The sequence below is a fragment of the Xenopus laevis genome, chromosome 6S, assembly GCF_017654675.1.
Source record: "Xenopus laevis strain J_2021 chromosome 6S, Xenopus_laevis_v10.1, whole genome shotgun sequence".
Taxonomy (NCBI): Eukaryota; Metazoa; Chordata; class Amphibia; order Anura; family Pipidae; genus Xenopus; species Xenopus laevis.
Genome location: NC_054382.1, coordinates 129,153,064 through 129,165,199, shown reverse-complemented (window position 1 = coordinate 129,165,199; position 12,136 = coordinate 129,153,064). Strand labels below are relative to the sequence as shown.

General features: G+C 41.6%; 1 protein-coding gene across 1 annotated transcript in view; it reads left to right on the top strand.

The window, feature by feature from the left end:
- The window catches only part of kcnq3.S (potassium voltage-gated channel subfamily Q member 3 S homeolog), a 94,628-nt gene that overhangs the window by 67,243 nt on the left and 15,249 nt on the right, over window positions 1-12,136 (top strand). The window contains exons 4-8 of the mRNA XM_041568024.1: window positions 1,869-2,044; window positions 3,885-4,040; window positions 4,916-5,026; window positions 6,011-6,106; window positions 7,358-7,452. Of these exons, the coding sequence (XP_041423958.1) occupies window positions 1,869-2,044; window positions 3,885-4,040; window positions 4,916-5,026; window positions 6,011-6,106; window positions 7,358-7,452 (634 nt within the window). The remainder of the gene's footprint in view (window positions 1-1,868; window positions 2,045-3,884; window positions 4,041-4,915; window positions 5,027-6,010; window positions 6,107-7,357; window positions 7,453-12,136) is intronic.

The window sequence follows — 12,136 nt, the reverse complement described above, 5'->3', positions numbered from 1 at the left end:
TGGGAATTAATGTCACCATCTTGGCCTATTGCTGCCACCTTGCTTCTCAGTACCTGCTGCCCAACATTATGCTTACCTACAACTGCTGTACAGGCTCCTTGTCATGTGCCCCTATGTGAACCCCCTAAAGACTGGTTCTTACCAATATCTCACATCTTTTGGAGCAGTTTGTTCCTTTAAAGCTAGAAAAGCTGTTCTGAACATATGAACATATGACTGCAATTGTCTTCCCTTGTAGTGCTAGAGCTGCTGGGTCCTTTGGATGCATTGTCCATAGCATTGCAAGGGATGTCTTCATTTGTGGAGCATCTTTACGAACCCTGGGAAATTTCGCCCCAGTCTAATAACCCAAAAGCAAATTGCTAATTGGTTACATATGAACCTCCCCCAGTGGTTCCAGTGGATCTTGGCTTAATCTGTCTCATAGGATTGCCATATGATTATTGTGGGGAGATCATTCTTTGGCTTGAGTGCTAATGGAAATTAGTGCCAACTTCTGCTGGTGGGAAAACAGGAATTCATTAATGCTAAACCAGTGAGGGGATGTTGGCCAATGACGATAAAAGTACCATGTAGACGGGCCAATGATATTTACCATGAAATCCCAGTTTGAAGGACATTCTATGAATTAAAAGTAGACGGGCCAGTGATATTTGGCATAAAATCCCAGTATGAAGGACATTCTACAATGTAGAAGTAGATGGGCCTGTGATATTTGGCATGAAAACCCAGTTTAAAGGACAGTCTACGATGTAGAAATAGATGGGCCAATGATATTTGGCATGAAATCCCAGTTTAAAGGACAGTCTACGATGTAGAAGTAGATGGGCCAGTGATATTTAGCATGAAATCCCAGTTAGAAGGACAGTCTATGATGCAGAAGTAGATGGGCCAATGATATTTGGCATGAAATCTCAGTTTGAAGGACTGTGTACGATGTAGAAATAGATGGGCCAGTAATATTTGGCATGAAATCCCAGTTTGAAGGACAGTGTATGATGTAGAAATAGATGGACCAATGATATTTGGAATGAAATCTCAGCTTGAAGTACAGTCTACAACATAGAAGCAGATGGACCAATAACATTTGGCACAACATCCCATCTTTAAGGACAGTCTATGATGTAGAAGTAGATGCAAGCCTGGATTTGTGAAAAGGCCCAGGCCCAGGGCAGCAGAATTTTAGTGGGGCAGCATGCTGCCCAACCACACCCACATTGATTAGGAAGCACAGGAGATACAATAGTTTTTAAAATTTCCTGTGCACCAATCCCCAGTACTCCAAACCCGATGCTGAAAATGTATGCATGTGCACAAAGGAAGGGGAGGGGATGGGGGTGTTGAGTGACACCGGGCCTAGGGGCACCCGTTATGTAAATCTGGCCCTGAGTAGATGGGCGACAGTAGTTGTGAGGTTTTTCCAGCTCAAGCTGCCCTTAACTCATAATAAGGTTAAAGGTATATGAATATATACATTTATCAGCCATTGATCCAAGAATATCCAAGATAACAAATACATGTCCACACGAAATCTTACCCCAACTGCCCTTCAAGCTGGTATTTCATGTGTATGTAATTGAGCTAATAGGTGATCTCCTAAAATCTCAACCTAATTGGCCTTCAGACTCACTGCCATTATGCCAAGCCCCCCCCCCACTCCCAGGGTTGAGAATCCAGGTTGAGAACCGCCGGCCTGAGATGTTTTTGTGCACAGTTTAATAACGTGCTGTTCCACCCAGAAAAACATGGGCAACTAATGATTCAGTTCATTGGCTGCACTGGGGAAGCGCATGGGGAAACACAGACAGTCATGCCTCATATCATATTGTCATTTCCATGCTAAGTGCTGCCTTGTTGCCCCCCCACAGATATCTTTGTCCTGGTTGCTTCTATACCGGTAGTGGCTGTTGGGAAAAGTCAGGGAAATGTCTTGGCCACGTCGCTTCGAAGTTTGCGGTTCCTTCAGATTCTCCGGATGCTTCGAATGGACAGGAGGGGAGGAACATGGAAGCTTCTCGGATCTGCTATTTGTTCCCATAGTAAGGTCAGTGCAACAAACAGAGGCTGAAAAACAGCATCCAGAGGGTTAATCAAGTGGTTATATCATGTTCATGTCTTGGAATCTTCATCCATCAGGGCACTTTTCTTTGCAAGTTGGTGACCCAACCCATCCTGCAATTTTCCCTGGACCCCAACTCTTAAAATTCTTTCCAGCACCTCTTAAGAGATGAAAGAATGTGCCAAACAACTATGCCTTGCCCTAATAATCCAGTTTGGCAATAGCAGATCTTTTCTTTGGAGATGCTGACATCTAGTGGCCAAAGTGTAAATTACCAGCAACAACCAGAGGCAAAAAGATGCAATAAATAAACCAGCTACCAATGGGATCAGTTTGACTCTACAGATTATGTTATTCCTGGTTTTAATTATTTTAATTACTGGTGTTCACTGTATTCACACAAATTAATGTTTTGCTACTTGCACCCCGCTAGTTACGCCATTACTGTTCAGTTATAAGCATTCATATAGATGTCACTAGTATTGTTCTTTAATACCATTTGTATTGGTCACATGGGTTTCAGAAAGGGATGCTTATGTTGTCCTGAGCATGTTCATTTTACAGAAGCCATCAGACTGTTTTGCGTGCCTTATAAATTTAATACCAATGTGTGCTAAAAAAAATTGAACAATGGCCCTATAATAAACATGCACTTGACTGAAGTTCTGCAGTGGACAGGACAGCAACATACACAATGAATTCATACCAAGGGGGTGTTTATTTCTAACAATAGGTTGTTAGAGGTGGTGTTTGCCCCTTGAGATTGTGATTGCATGTGCAATGTTAACAGTCTGCAGTGGGCAGTAGTGATTAGCGCATCAGGAATAACTCAACCTGCACCCAACTCTAAAACTCCAGTGCTGTCCTGGACCTCTTTGTGTATGTGCAATGCTGTCGGTGTAAGTGACGTCAAGATGTAACATACATGCTTGTGATGTCACTTCTGCCGCTGGAATTTGTCGGAATATAACTGGTGGCAGGGGAAGGGATTTTTATTGTAAAAAATGTATTTACCATAGGCATCTGAGGGAAGCCTGCTTAAAGTTGCCACCCTAGGCACAAGCCCTTGAGTGCCTATATAGTAAATACTACCCAGATTGCAAAATTGTGCCATTGTAGGACCTGCATCCAACCTGTACCTGCATCTTCTTGTCTTCTTGTTTTGTACTTTGGTGCATGCCTCTGGTTAGAAATCTTCTGGAGCTAGGGTTGCCACTTTTCCCCCTGATGAATTCCAGGGGGAGGCGGAACAGTGATGTAACGGGGGCGGGGCAATGACGTATCAATCGCTGATTGGTCAATCGTCAAATCGCTGATTCAATTTCAGGAAATTCTGCCCAGTTTTCCAAATTTGGAAAACCAGGCAGCCAGTTGCAACCCGAACAGCCCTTCAAAAAAACTGGGCTGTCCAGGTCAAAACTGGACAGGTGGCAACCCTATCAGGAGCAGAGGAGGAATGTACTTCCCCAGTATGACCCCCCACCCAACCCTTACCTGGAATGGTTGGCCACATTTCAACCTAACCCATCCAACTGACAGTAAACCTTTGGGTCCCCATGGATTTTGGGTCAACCTGCACATCACTAATGAACAATGTCTCAATTGAAGGCACCAAGTCCCACAGCCTTTAAGAAATCCTTAGTCGGTAGTTGATACCTGTCTTACTTGCTGATCCTTTATTTGAACTAAGCTTTGCTTCCTGAGGGAAAATTCAGTGATTGGCTGGAGAAAGGGCTGAATTGGTTACGGTACTAGCCTCATGTAATTTGGCTTTTATTATTCTGGATCCAAATGGAGCTGATTTTATAATTTTTCCCCTTTCTAGGAGCTCATCACTGCCTGGTACATTGGCTTTCTGACTCTTATCCTCTCCTCATTCCTTGTATATTTGGTGGAGAAAGATGTTCCAGAAAGAAATGAAAAGGGAGAGTTGATAGAGGAAGAATTTGAGACGTACGCTGATGCTCTTTGGTGGGGTCTGGTGAGTATCTGCAGAAAACACAACTATCATTCAACAAGATAAGCCAGGAGGTCCCCTAAGGAAGGATATGCAAGGTAAGTGAGGAGGCACCTCCATGATGGAGGAGTACCAGGAGGATGAGCCCCAATACCTATGTTCACCTGCACTGTAACAAATGAAAGGAGCACCATACTTAGCACTGTTGAGAACATTGCTCTTCATAAAACATTCCAGGGTTCAACTACAGGAAAAGTGCAGATCTCTTTTTTATTGATTCACTGAGGTCATTCTCTGCCTTGGTCATGGTGCAAGCAGCCTTATTACACAGCCCCCCCTACACATAGCGATTAGGGAGGGCAGGGAAGCTCTGTCAAACAAAGACTGAACATGTGGGATAATCTAATTATAGGCGTCCGATGAAGGCACCTGCAGTTAATAGTGCTGAGTTTCCAGTCACTGTCACAATTATTACCCCATCCATCTGATAATGTTGGGAATGGGAGCAGATCATACCACGCGTCAACCATGTGTAGGAATGCCTGTGCTTACATGGTCTGAATATGTGATTGTAGCATTGCTCTTGTACTGTGGGGGTTTGGACCCTCTAGGCTAGAACTAGGCTTGGCTTTCAGATTATTGGTGACTGAGCTTCCTCTTTCTGATCAGTCCACTAGTCAGGAGGACTTATTTCTATCCAACAACAATTTGTTAAGCCTTGGTCTAAGAGTGAAGGTTGGAGGGCATGGGTTGATCAAGTCAGCTGCTTTGGGGGCTTCCCCATCTACCTGAATATTGAAATTAAATGTGTATTTGTATTGCTTGATGTGATTGGTCAGGTGATCTCCAGAGTATGACAATGTTTTTTTAATAAATGTTTCCTTTCATTTCTTTTACAGATCACTCTTGCAACCATTGGCTATGGGGACAAAACGCCCAAAACTTGGGAGGGACGGCTTATAGCTGCCACATTCTCGCTGATCGGTGTTTCATTCTTTGCCCTTCCTGCGGTGAGTGCACATTTCTGGGCAGAAATAACAGAAATACTTCAACAAGTGCCCATCCCAACATGGGACCATCCCAACATGGAACTTAACACATCCATTGAAAGATATTATCCCTGTGGAACTTAAAAGCCAGGAAGGATACTCTGATTGACAAGTTGTTGTAACCCTACTATGGGCAGTCCCTGTCTGAGGTAGAGTCGAATTGGTACTGGCAAGACAAGGGTTTCCCAATGGTTGATAAGACTGGGTAAAAGCTATGCTCTAGCTCTTGCTTTGTCCTTCAAGAAGAATCTGACTGATGAGAGGAAAAGGTCCCAGCAAATGGTAAAGCCAGAATGGGGACCTATTTAGAAATGCATACATTTGGCATAAATTATCTGTAAAATATATCCTTATAAACAGAATAGTGATGTCATCAGCTGTAATTGCTGCTTAGTGATGTCACATGACAGCTTAGAGTCCCAACAAGAAGTATCCTCAGCATTAGGTAAAGGCTAATGAGAAGTCCCCTAAATGTTCCTGGTGGTTACCTGAAGCTATTTGAATTGTATGGTGATGGTTATTTAGAAGTCTTAAACACTTTAAAATTCTCCCATTGTATTCCTACCACAGAAGAGCAAGGCAGCTTTGAGGATTGGGTGAGCGATGGGCATAGACCTTCTTGTACCAGATATGGAGGCAATAACACACACTTTCATAATTAATGAAATTATTCATTATGAAAGTTGGGAGAGAAGCTCTTGTACACCCCAAATATAGCTCAGAGAGGCTTCAGTCTAATGTCAAGTCTAAGCTTATACCTTAAATCGCACTAACACTACCAGTACCACCACAGCCTAGGCAGGAAGAAGAGTATAGTTGAACATGAGACTCGTTGACTAGTTTGCTTTTCTTAATCATCACCCTTCCACACTATCAGTGGATTTTGTGTGAGTTTCACCAAAACCAGAGGAAACCATCAATGACCTTTTCATTTTGTCCACTCAGGGAATTCTGGGTTCTGGGCTGGCTCTCAAGGTTCAAGAACAACATCGGCAGAAGCATTTTGAGAAACGAAGGAAACCAGCGGCAGAACTTATCCAGGTTAGGAAAGTTGTACCATGGTTTGTCCTGTTTCCTTATGCACCGAAACCACTTTTTTGGATTAGGCCGAACCCCCGAATCTTTTGTGAAATATTCAGGCTGAATACCGAATCCGAACCCTAATTTGCATATGCAAATTAGGGGTGGGGAGGGAAAAACATTTTTTACTTCCTTGTTTTCCGACAAAAAGTCACGCAATTTCCCTCCCCGCCCCTAATTTGCATATGCAAATTTGGTTTCGGTTCGGCCGGGCAGAAGGATTCGGCCGAATCCAAATCCTGCTGAAAAAGGCCGAATCCTGGCCGAATCCCAAACTGAATCCTGGATTCAGTGCATCCCTAATTTTGTGTGCTTAAGAATGCTGGACTGTCCCTTACAGCATGTACAAAAAGAGCTATACAAAAATGAGCCCTATTAACTCAGACTGGCCAATATTGATAAAGTCAGTTATAATGGAAGATTACAGACTGAGTTGACAGTTTATTGGCAGTGTATGGGGCCCTCCAATGAAGAGGTTGGGCTAGTTCTTATTTTCCCAGAAAATTGGCCAGATATCAATTGAATGGGTTTAAAAATTCCATCGGACCACATCGGTTTGTTGATGTTGTCCTCACTCTGAAGGCCTCACTCTGAAGGCCTCTATCTCTTTCATTGTTATCTGATTGTTGGCCCTAGGGTTCAACAATTGGATCAGTCTGATATCTCCCACCTCAAGGTAGCCATATTGGTGAAATATCCTCCTTTTTGGCAACCTTGCCAAAGAAAGAAGCTGCTCTGATGTTCTTCTGCGTAGGAAAAAATAGAAACCTTTCACACACCTTTCCTAAGCAGAAGAACATCAGAGCAGCCTCTTTCTTTCTCCTGACAACTTCCTTGACTACTTGGTGGTCAGACTGGTGGGAAACTGACCAGCAGGTGGCGCTGTTGTAACAAAATTCATTCATATTAACAGTACATGTATCCCTTAATATCTTGGAATTAAAGAAAAATAAATAATGAATGTACATTGGAAAGGTTCTTAGAATAGCCCCCTCATCAATTTTACATTGACTTATTTTAAAGGTTTACTTATCATTAATAGGTAAAATCTATTTAGAGGCCTCTATAACCAAAATATATAGGAGCATTATCCCTCTGTACATACACACAGTCAGGGGTCATGATGGTCAAAACTGTCATTGATGAAATCAGTTAAATAATTATAGTGTTAATATGACATTTGCTTATTTTACCCCCATTCTTGCTCTTTAGGCTGCATGGAGATTTTATGCCACCAACCTCAGCCGGATTGACCTGATCGCCACATGGAGATACTATGAAACCACTGTCCAGTTCCCATACTTCAGGCAAGTATTCTGGAATGGGCTCAAAGAGTCTCTAGGCTGCAGCTCTCCCACTGACCGTAGGGGCCATGGCAATGCTGGAGGTTCTTTCCTTTGACTCTCAGATAGGGTAACTGCCCAGGCAACAAAAATACAATGTGATTAACAGAGACAAGTAGAAGCTGAGAAAAAATGTGGCAAACCTACTCATAACCTATAGCCTAAAATTGAACCCTGTGTTATGTCTGGAGCAGGCATAAGAGTGGTCTGTAACATTATTCTGTAAAGTAAGAATCCACCAAGCAGGATATACTGTATCTCCATACACAGATTGCCTTGCCCCCCATTGTGGTTCTTACATGGGGCAGTGACATAATAGGACCACCAGGGCGAAATTTTTATTTACATATGGTATGGGATCTGTTACTCTGAAACATGTTATCCAGAAAGCTCCAAAGACCATCTCTTTTAGGGGTATATTTATCAAAGAGTGAAGTTAATAGTGAAATTCCGCACACATTTTTATAGGCGTATTTATCAAAGGGTGAACTTTCACTTCACCCATTGATAAATACGTCTTTCAAAATCCCATAGAAATGAATTGAGAGCTGCGGAATTTCACTCTAGTGGCGGAACTTCACTCTTTGATAAATTTACCCCATAGACTCCATATTAGTCAAATAATTCACATTTTAGAAAATGATTTCCTTTTTCTGTGTAATAATAAAACAGTAACTTGTACTTGATCTTAACTAAGATATAATTAATCCTTATTGGAGGCAAAACCAGCCTATTGGATTTATTTAATATTTATATGATTTTCTAGTAGACTTAAGGTAATAAAATCCAAATTATGAAAAGATCCATTATCTGAAAAAACCCAGGTCCCGAGCATTCTGGATTCAGGGTGGAGGGAAAGACCAATGATCTATAAATATATATAAGAAGAAACAAAAACAAATTTAGGAGCTAATACAAAGTGTGGAGAGGAGCATAGTGACACGATGAGAAGAGAAAAGAGGAGCAGAAGGCAGGGGAATGTTAAAGTGATGAGTATTAGTAAAGAGACAATGGAAGGAGACATACAGAATTAAATGAGCATAAGGATATGAAATATGGGGAGAGATGACAAGAGAGATATTGGCACATGGGAGATATAGGGGTAGAGTAGAGTTTGGGGGAATGAGAATAGAATAAGGGGGGGGAGCAACTGGTAAAGCTTAAATAATAAGCCATAGGGGCACTGAAGAAAGAATGGGATATGTGGAGAGATAAATAGGGGATGGAAGGAAATTAAAGAGACAATACCACATGGGTGAAATGGAGATGATCAGGGTGGGCTTGTTCTTCTCCCTTCTACGAGTTCTCCTGCTTGTCTGGAACTAATCAAGTCTGAAACACAGCCAGTTCAGAGGGAAAGGAAAGCCAGAAGGAGAACAGTATAAAAGGGCTATGAAGTGAAAATATTGGGCCAAGTCAGATTACAAATGAAGTCCTACAGAAGACTGAAACTGCAAGCTGAGTCATCAGCTCTTTGATCCATTGCATTTTCTAAACACTGAATACATTTTTTCACTCTCTCATTCTCTTTCCAAATCCCAAGTCCCAATTGTTACATTCGTGGGCAGATCCCAAATAATAAGATCTAAGTGGGACCAATGTCTCCGTGACCCAAGATACCATTGTAACACGTGTCTCATTTCTTTTCTCCCTCTTCGCTTTCACATAAAGGAAGGAGCAGATGGATGGGACCAATAGGTAGGTTTCTATAGTAACTGGCCCGCACAATGACCTTCTAATGCAAGGATGCATAATTTTTTACTCAGTGGATTTCTTCTCATTGTTAATGACATTAATTTGTTGCATTCTGAGATGATCAGGGTGCTTGCGACTGCTAAGTCTCCTAGGATCTCAAATCTGTAGGCTGGCTATAGACATTGAGCCAATGTTTGTTAAATAAAATTCTCGGGGGAGGCCTAAATGGAAAAATATATCCTACTTCTCTGTCTTGGTCATCTGCTCTTAGAGCAAAAAAAGAACAATATCAGAATCTGAACCAGGTCTGGCCTCATTGAAAAATGGCTAGAATGCTGTTGGCATATGGCAGGTAAGACCTTGTGAACAATGTATCACAGTCATATTTATATGTAATATATCATACTCATGAATCCATCATAGATCAGCATAATATTAACTCATTTAACTCATCAAACGGTAAAAAGTGGCAGTTTTACAAGCTCTGTGCCCTGGTACTCATAGTAGTATGGGATGCCATTAGTGAAGGACAAGGGTGGAACTAGTGATGGAAAATGATTACCTCCAACATAGTTCCCCACCATTGGTTTTAGAACCTCTGACATCCAGTTATCTACATGTTACATAATCTAACTCGGGGGTCCCCAAACTTTTTCACCCGTGAGGCACATTTAAATATAAAAATAGTTGGGGAACAACACAAGCATGAAAAAGCCCCTTGGGTTACCAAATAAGGGTTGTGATTGGCTATTGGTAGCCCATATGTGGACTGGCAGCCTACTTGGCTCCACTTGGCAGTACATCTTGTTTTTATTCAATTAAAACTCACTTCCAAGTCAGGAATTCAAAAATAAGCACCTGCTTTGAGGCCACTGGGAGCAACATCCAAGGGGTTGAAGAGTAACATGTTGCTCACAAGCTACTGGTTGGGGATCACTGATCTAACTAATGCCACTTTATAATGGGCCTTGATGAGCTGTAAGGAGTCAGATACTGTATATTCCACAACCTATCCAATGACAAGAAACAAATGGAGTTACACAGTAGCACCCGTGTAGTCTGAGTGATCACCCTTTCTCTCCCAGCAACCCAGTTCAGACGGCCAAATACTTTGAACTCTGACTTAGCATAAACGTAAAATTTAACTTTTATTGTTCATCATAATTAAAACCTTGTGCACAACATTTGACAGAGACAAACAAATCACTTCACAGACTCACTGCGTTTCCTTCCATTGTGCAGTGCCGGACCATAGGCGTAAAACACACAATTAATTAAAAACTCTCATAAGGTGGATAGGTGGTTGAGCGCTAACACTTAGCCTGCTCAGTGTATAGTTAAAGAGTCTCTTATATTAATCTGTGATCAGCTTTCAAAAGCCCTTTCCCTTCCATGAATTTTCATAGGCGTAACCTGCCTGTCTGCCACCGTCCACCTATGCCACTCTATGTATAGTGTTACCGGCTTCTTCAGGGGCATAAGTCACATATTCCACAACCTTTAAGCAAATGTATGAACCCTGTATAATTTACAGTATAGGGAAAATTATTAGCCTTGTGCCTTTATATGGTCACAGAACCCCTCAGGGATTCTAATATCCTTATCATTTAGAATAGGGGGTACATTATCCCTTATAATACATGAGTGATACTCAGAGTTCCCTGTATAACTCAGCCTGCAGCCTTGTGCCTTTATATGGTCACAGAACAACCCCTCAGTGACTTCTAATATCCTTATCATTTACAGTGGGGGGTACATTATCCCTTATAATACATGAGTGATACTCAGAGTTCCCTGTATAACTCAGCCTGCAGCCTTGTGCCTTTATATGGTCACAGAACAACCCCTCAGTGACTTCTAATATCCTTATCATTTACAGTAGGGGGTACATTATCCCTTATAATACATGAGTGATACTCAAAGTTCTCAGCCTGCAGCTTTGTGCCTTTATATGTCACAGACCCCATCAGTGACTTCTAATATCCTTATCATTTACAGTAGGGGGTACATTATCCCTTATAATACATGAGTGATACTCAGAGTTCCCTGTATAACTCAGCCTGCAGCCTTGTGCCTTTATATGGTCACAGAACAACCCCTCAGTGACTTCTAATATCCTTATCATTTACAGTAGGGGGTACATTATCCCTTATAATACATGAGTGATACTCAGAGTTCCCTGTATAACTCAGCCTGCAGCCTTGTGCCTTTATATGGTCACAGTGTGACTTTTATTATCTGTATAAGTGAGACATATCTCACTATGTAATGATTTTATATGAAATAAAACTGTTTATACGTTAGGCCACTGATTTGTCTTGTGGCTGTGAAATAACATGTGAAGTACAATCCTTGTTGTTTGGTGCAGACTATTGTACAGGCTGGAGATTTCTGCTGCAGGGTAAAGTACTGGAAATCAAATTTGCTTTAAACTGTTGATATCAGTTTTTGCCACTAGGGGCCACTGTGGTTGCAGCAATAAATACAGTAGCAGTGGCTGCTTCATAAGTAGGGCATTACAATCTCAGAAATTAAAGACATAATTAATTTTACAGTTACATCTAAATTAGGAGATCAAATTCTACTTAACTGAACAGCGGCCTGTTTCTAAAGGACAGAGTCTTACTTTTGTAGGTCAGCGCCTTGCCTTTTGTGATAGGACAGACGGTAATCAATTTGATCAGTGATTTAAATTCCCTGATATAAATTTAATGAAGACAATATGTCATGACATTTATTTGGAAATTTTCGAGCAAATTCAGATTAAAAACACTGTCCAGACTAATGGAGACGTGGGAACGGCGGTGCAAATCTACAGCCAGTGAAGGTAGGGGGTTATGAGATAAATTCTCATGAACATACAGGGTATTAAATACAATTTCCCTTCTGTAAAGTCTTGAGACATCCACTCTGTGCCCTGCCAATATCGCTGCCAACGGAGTCTCTTTCATCA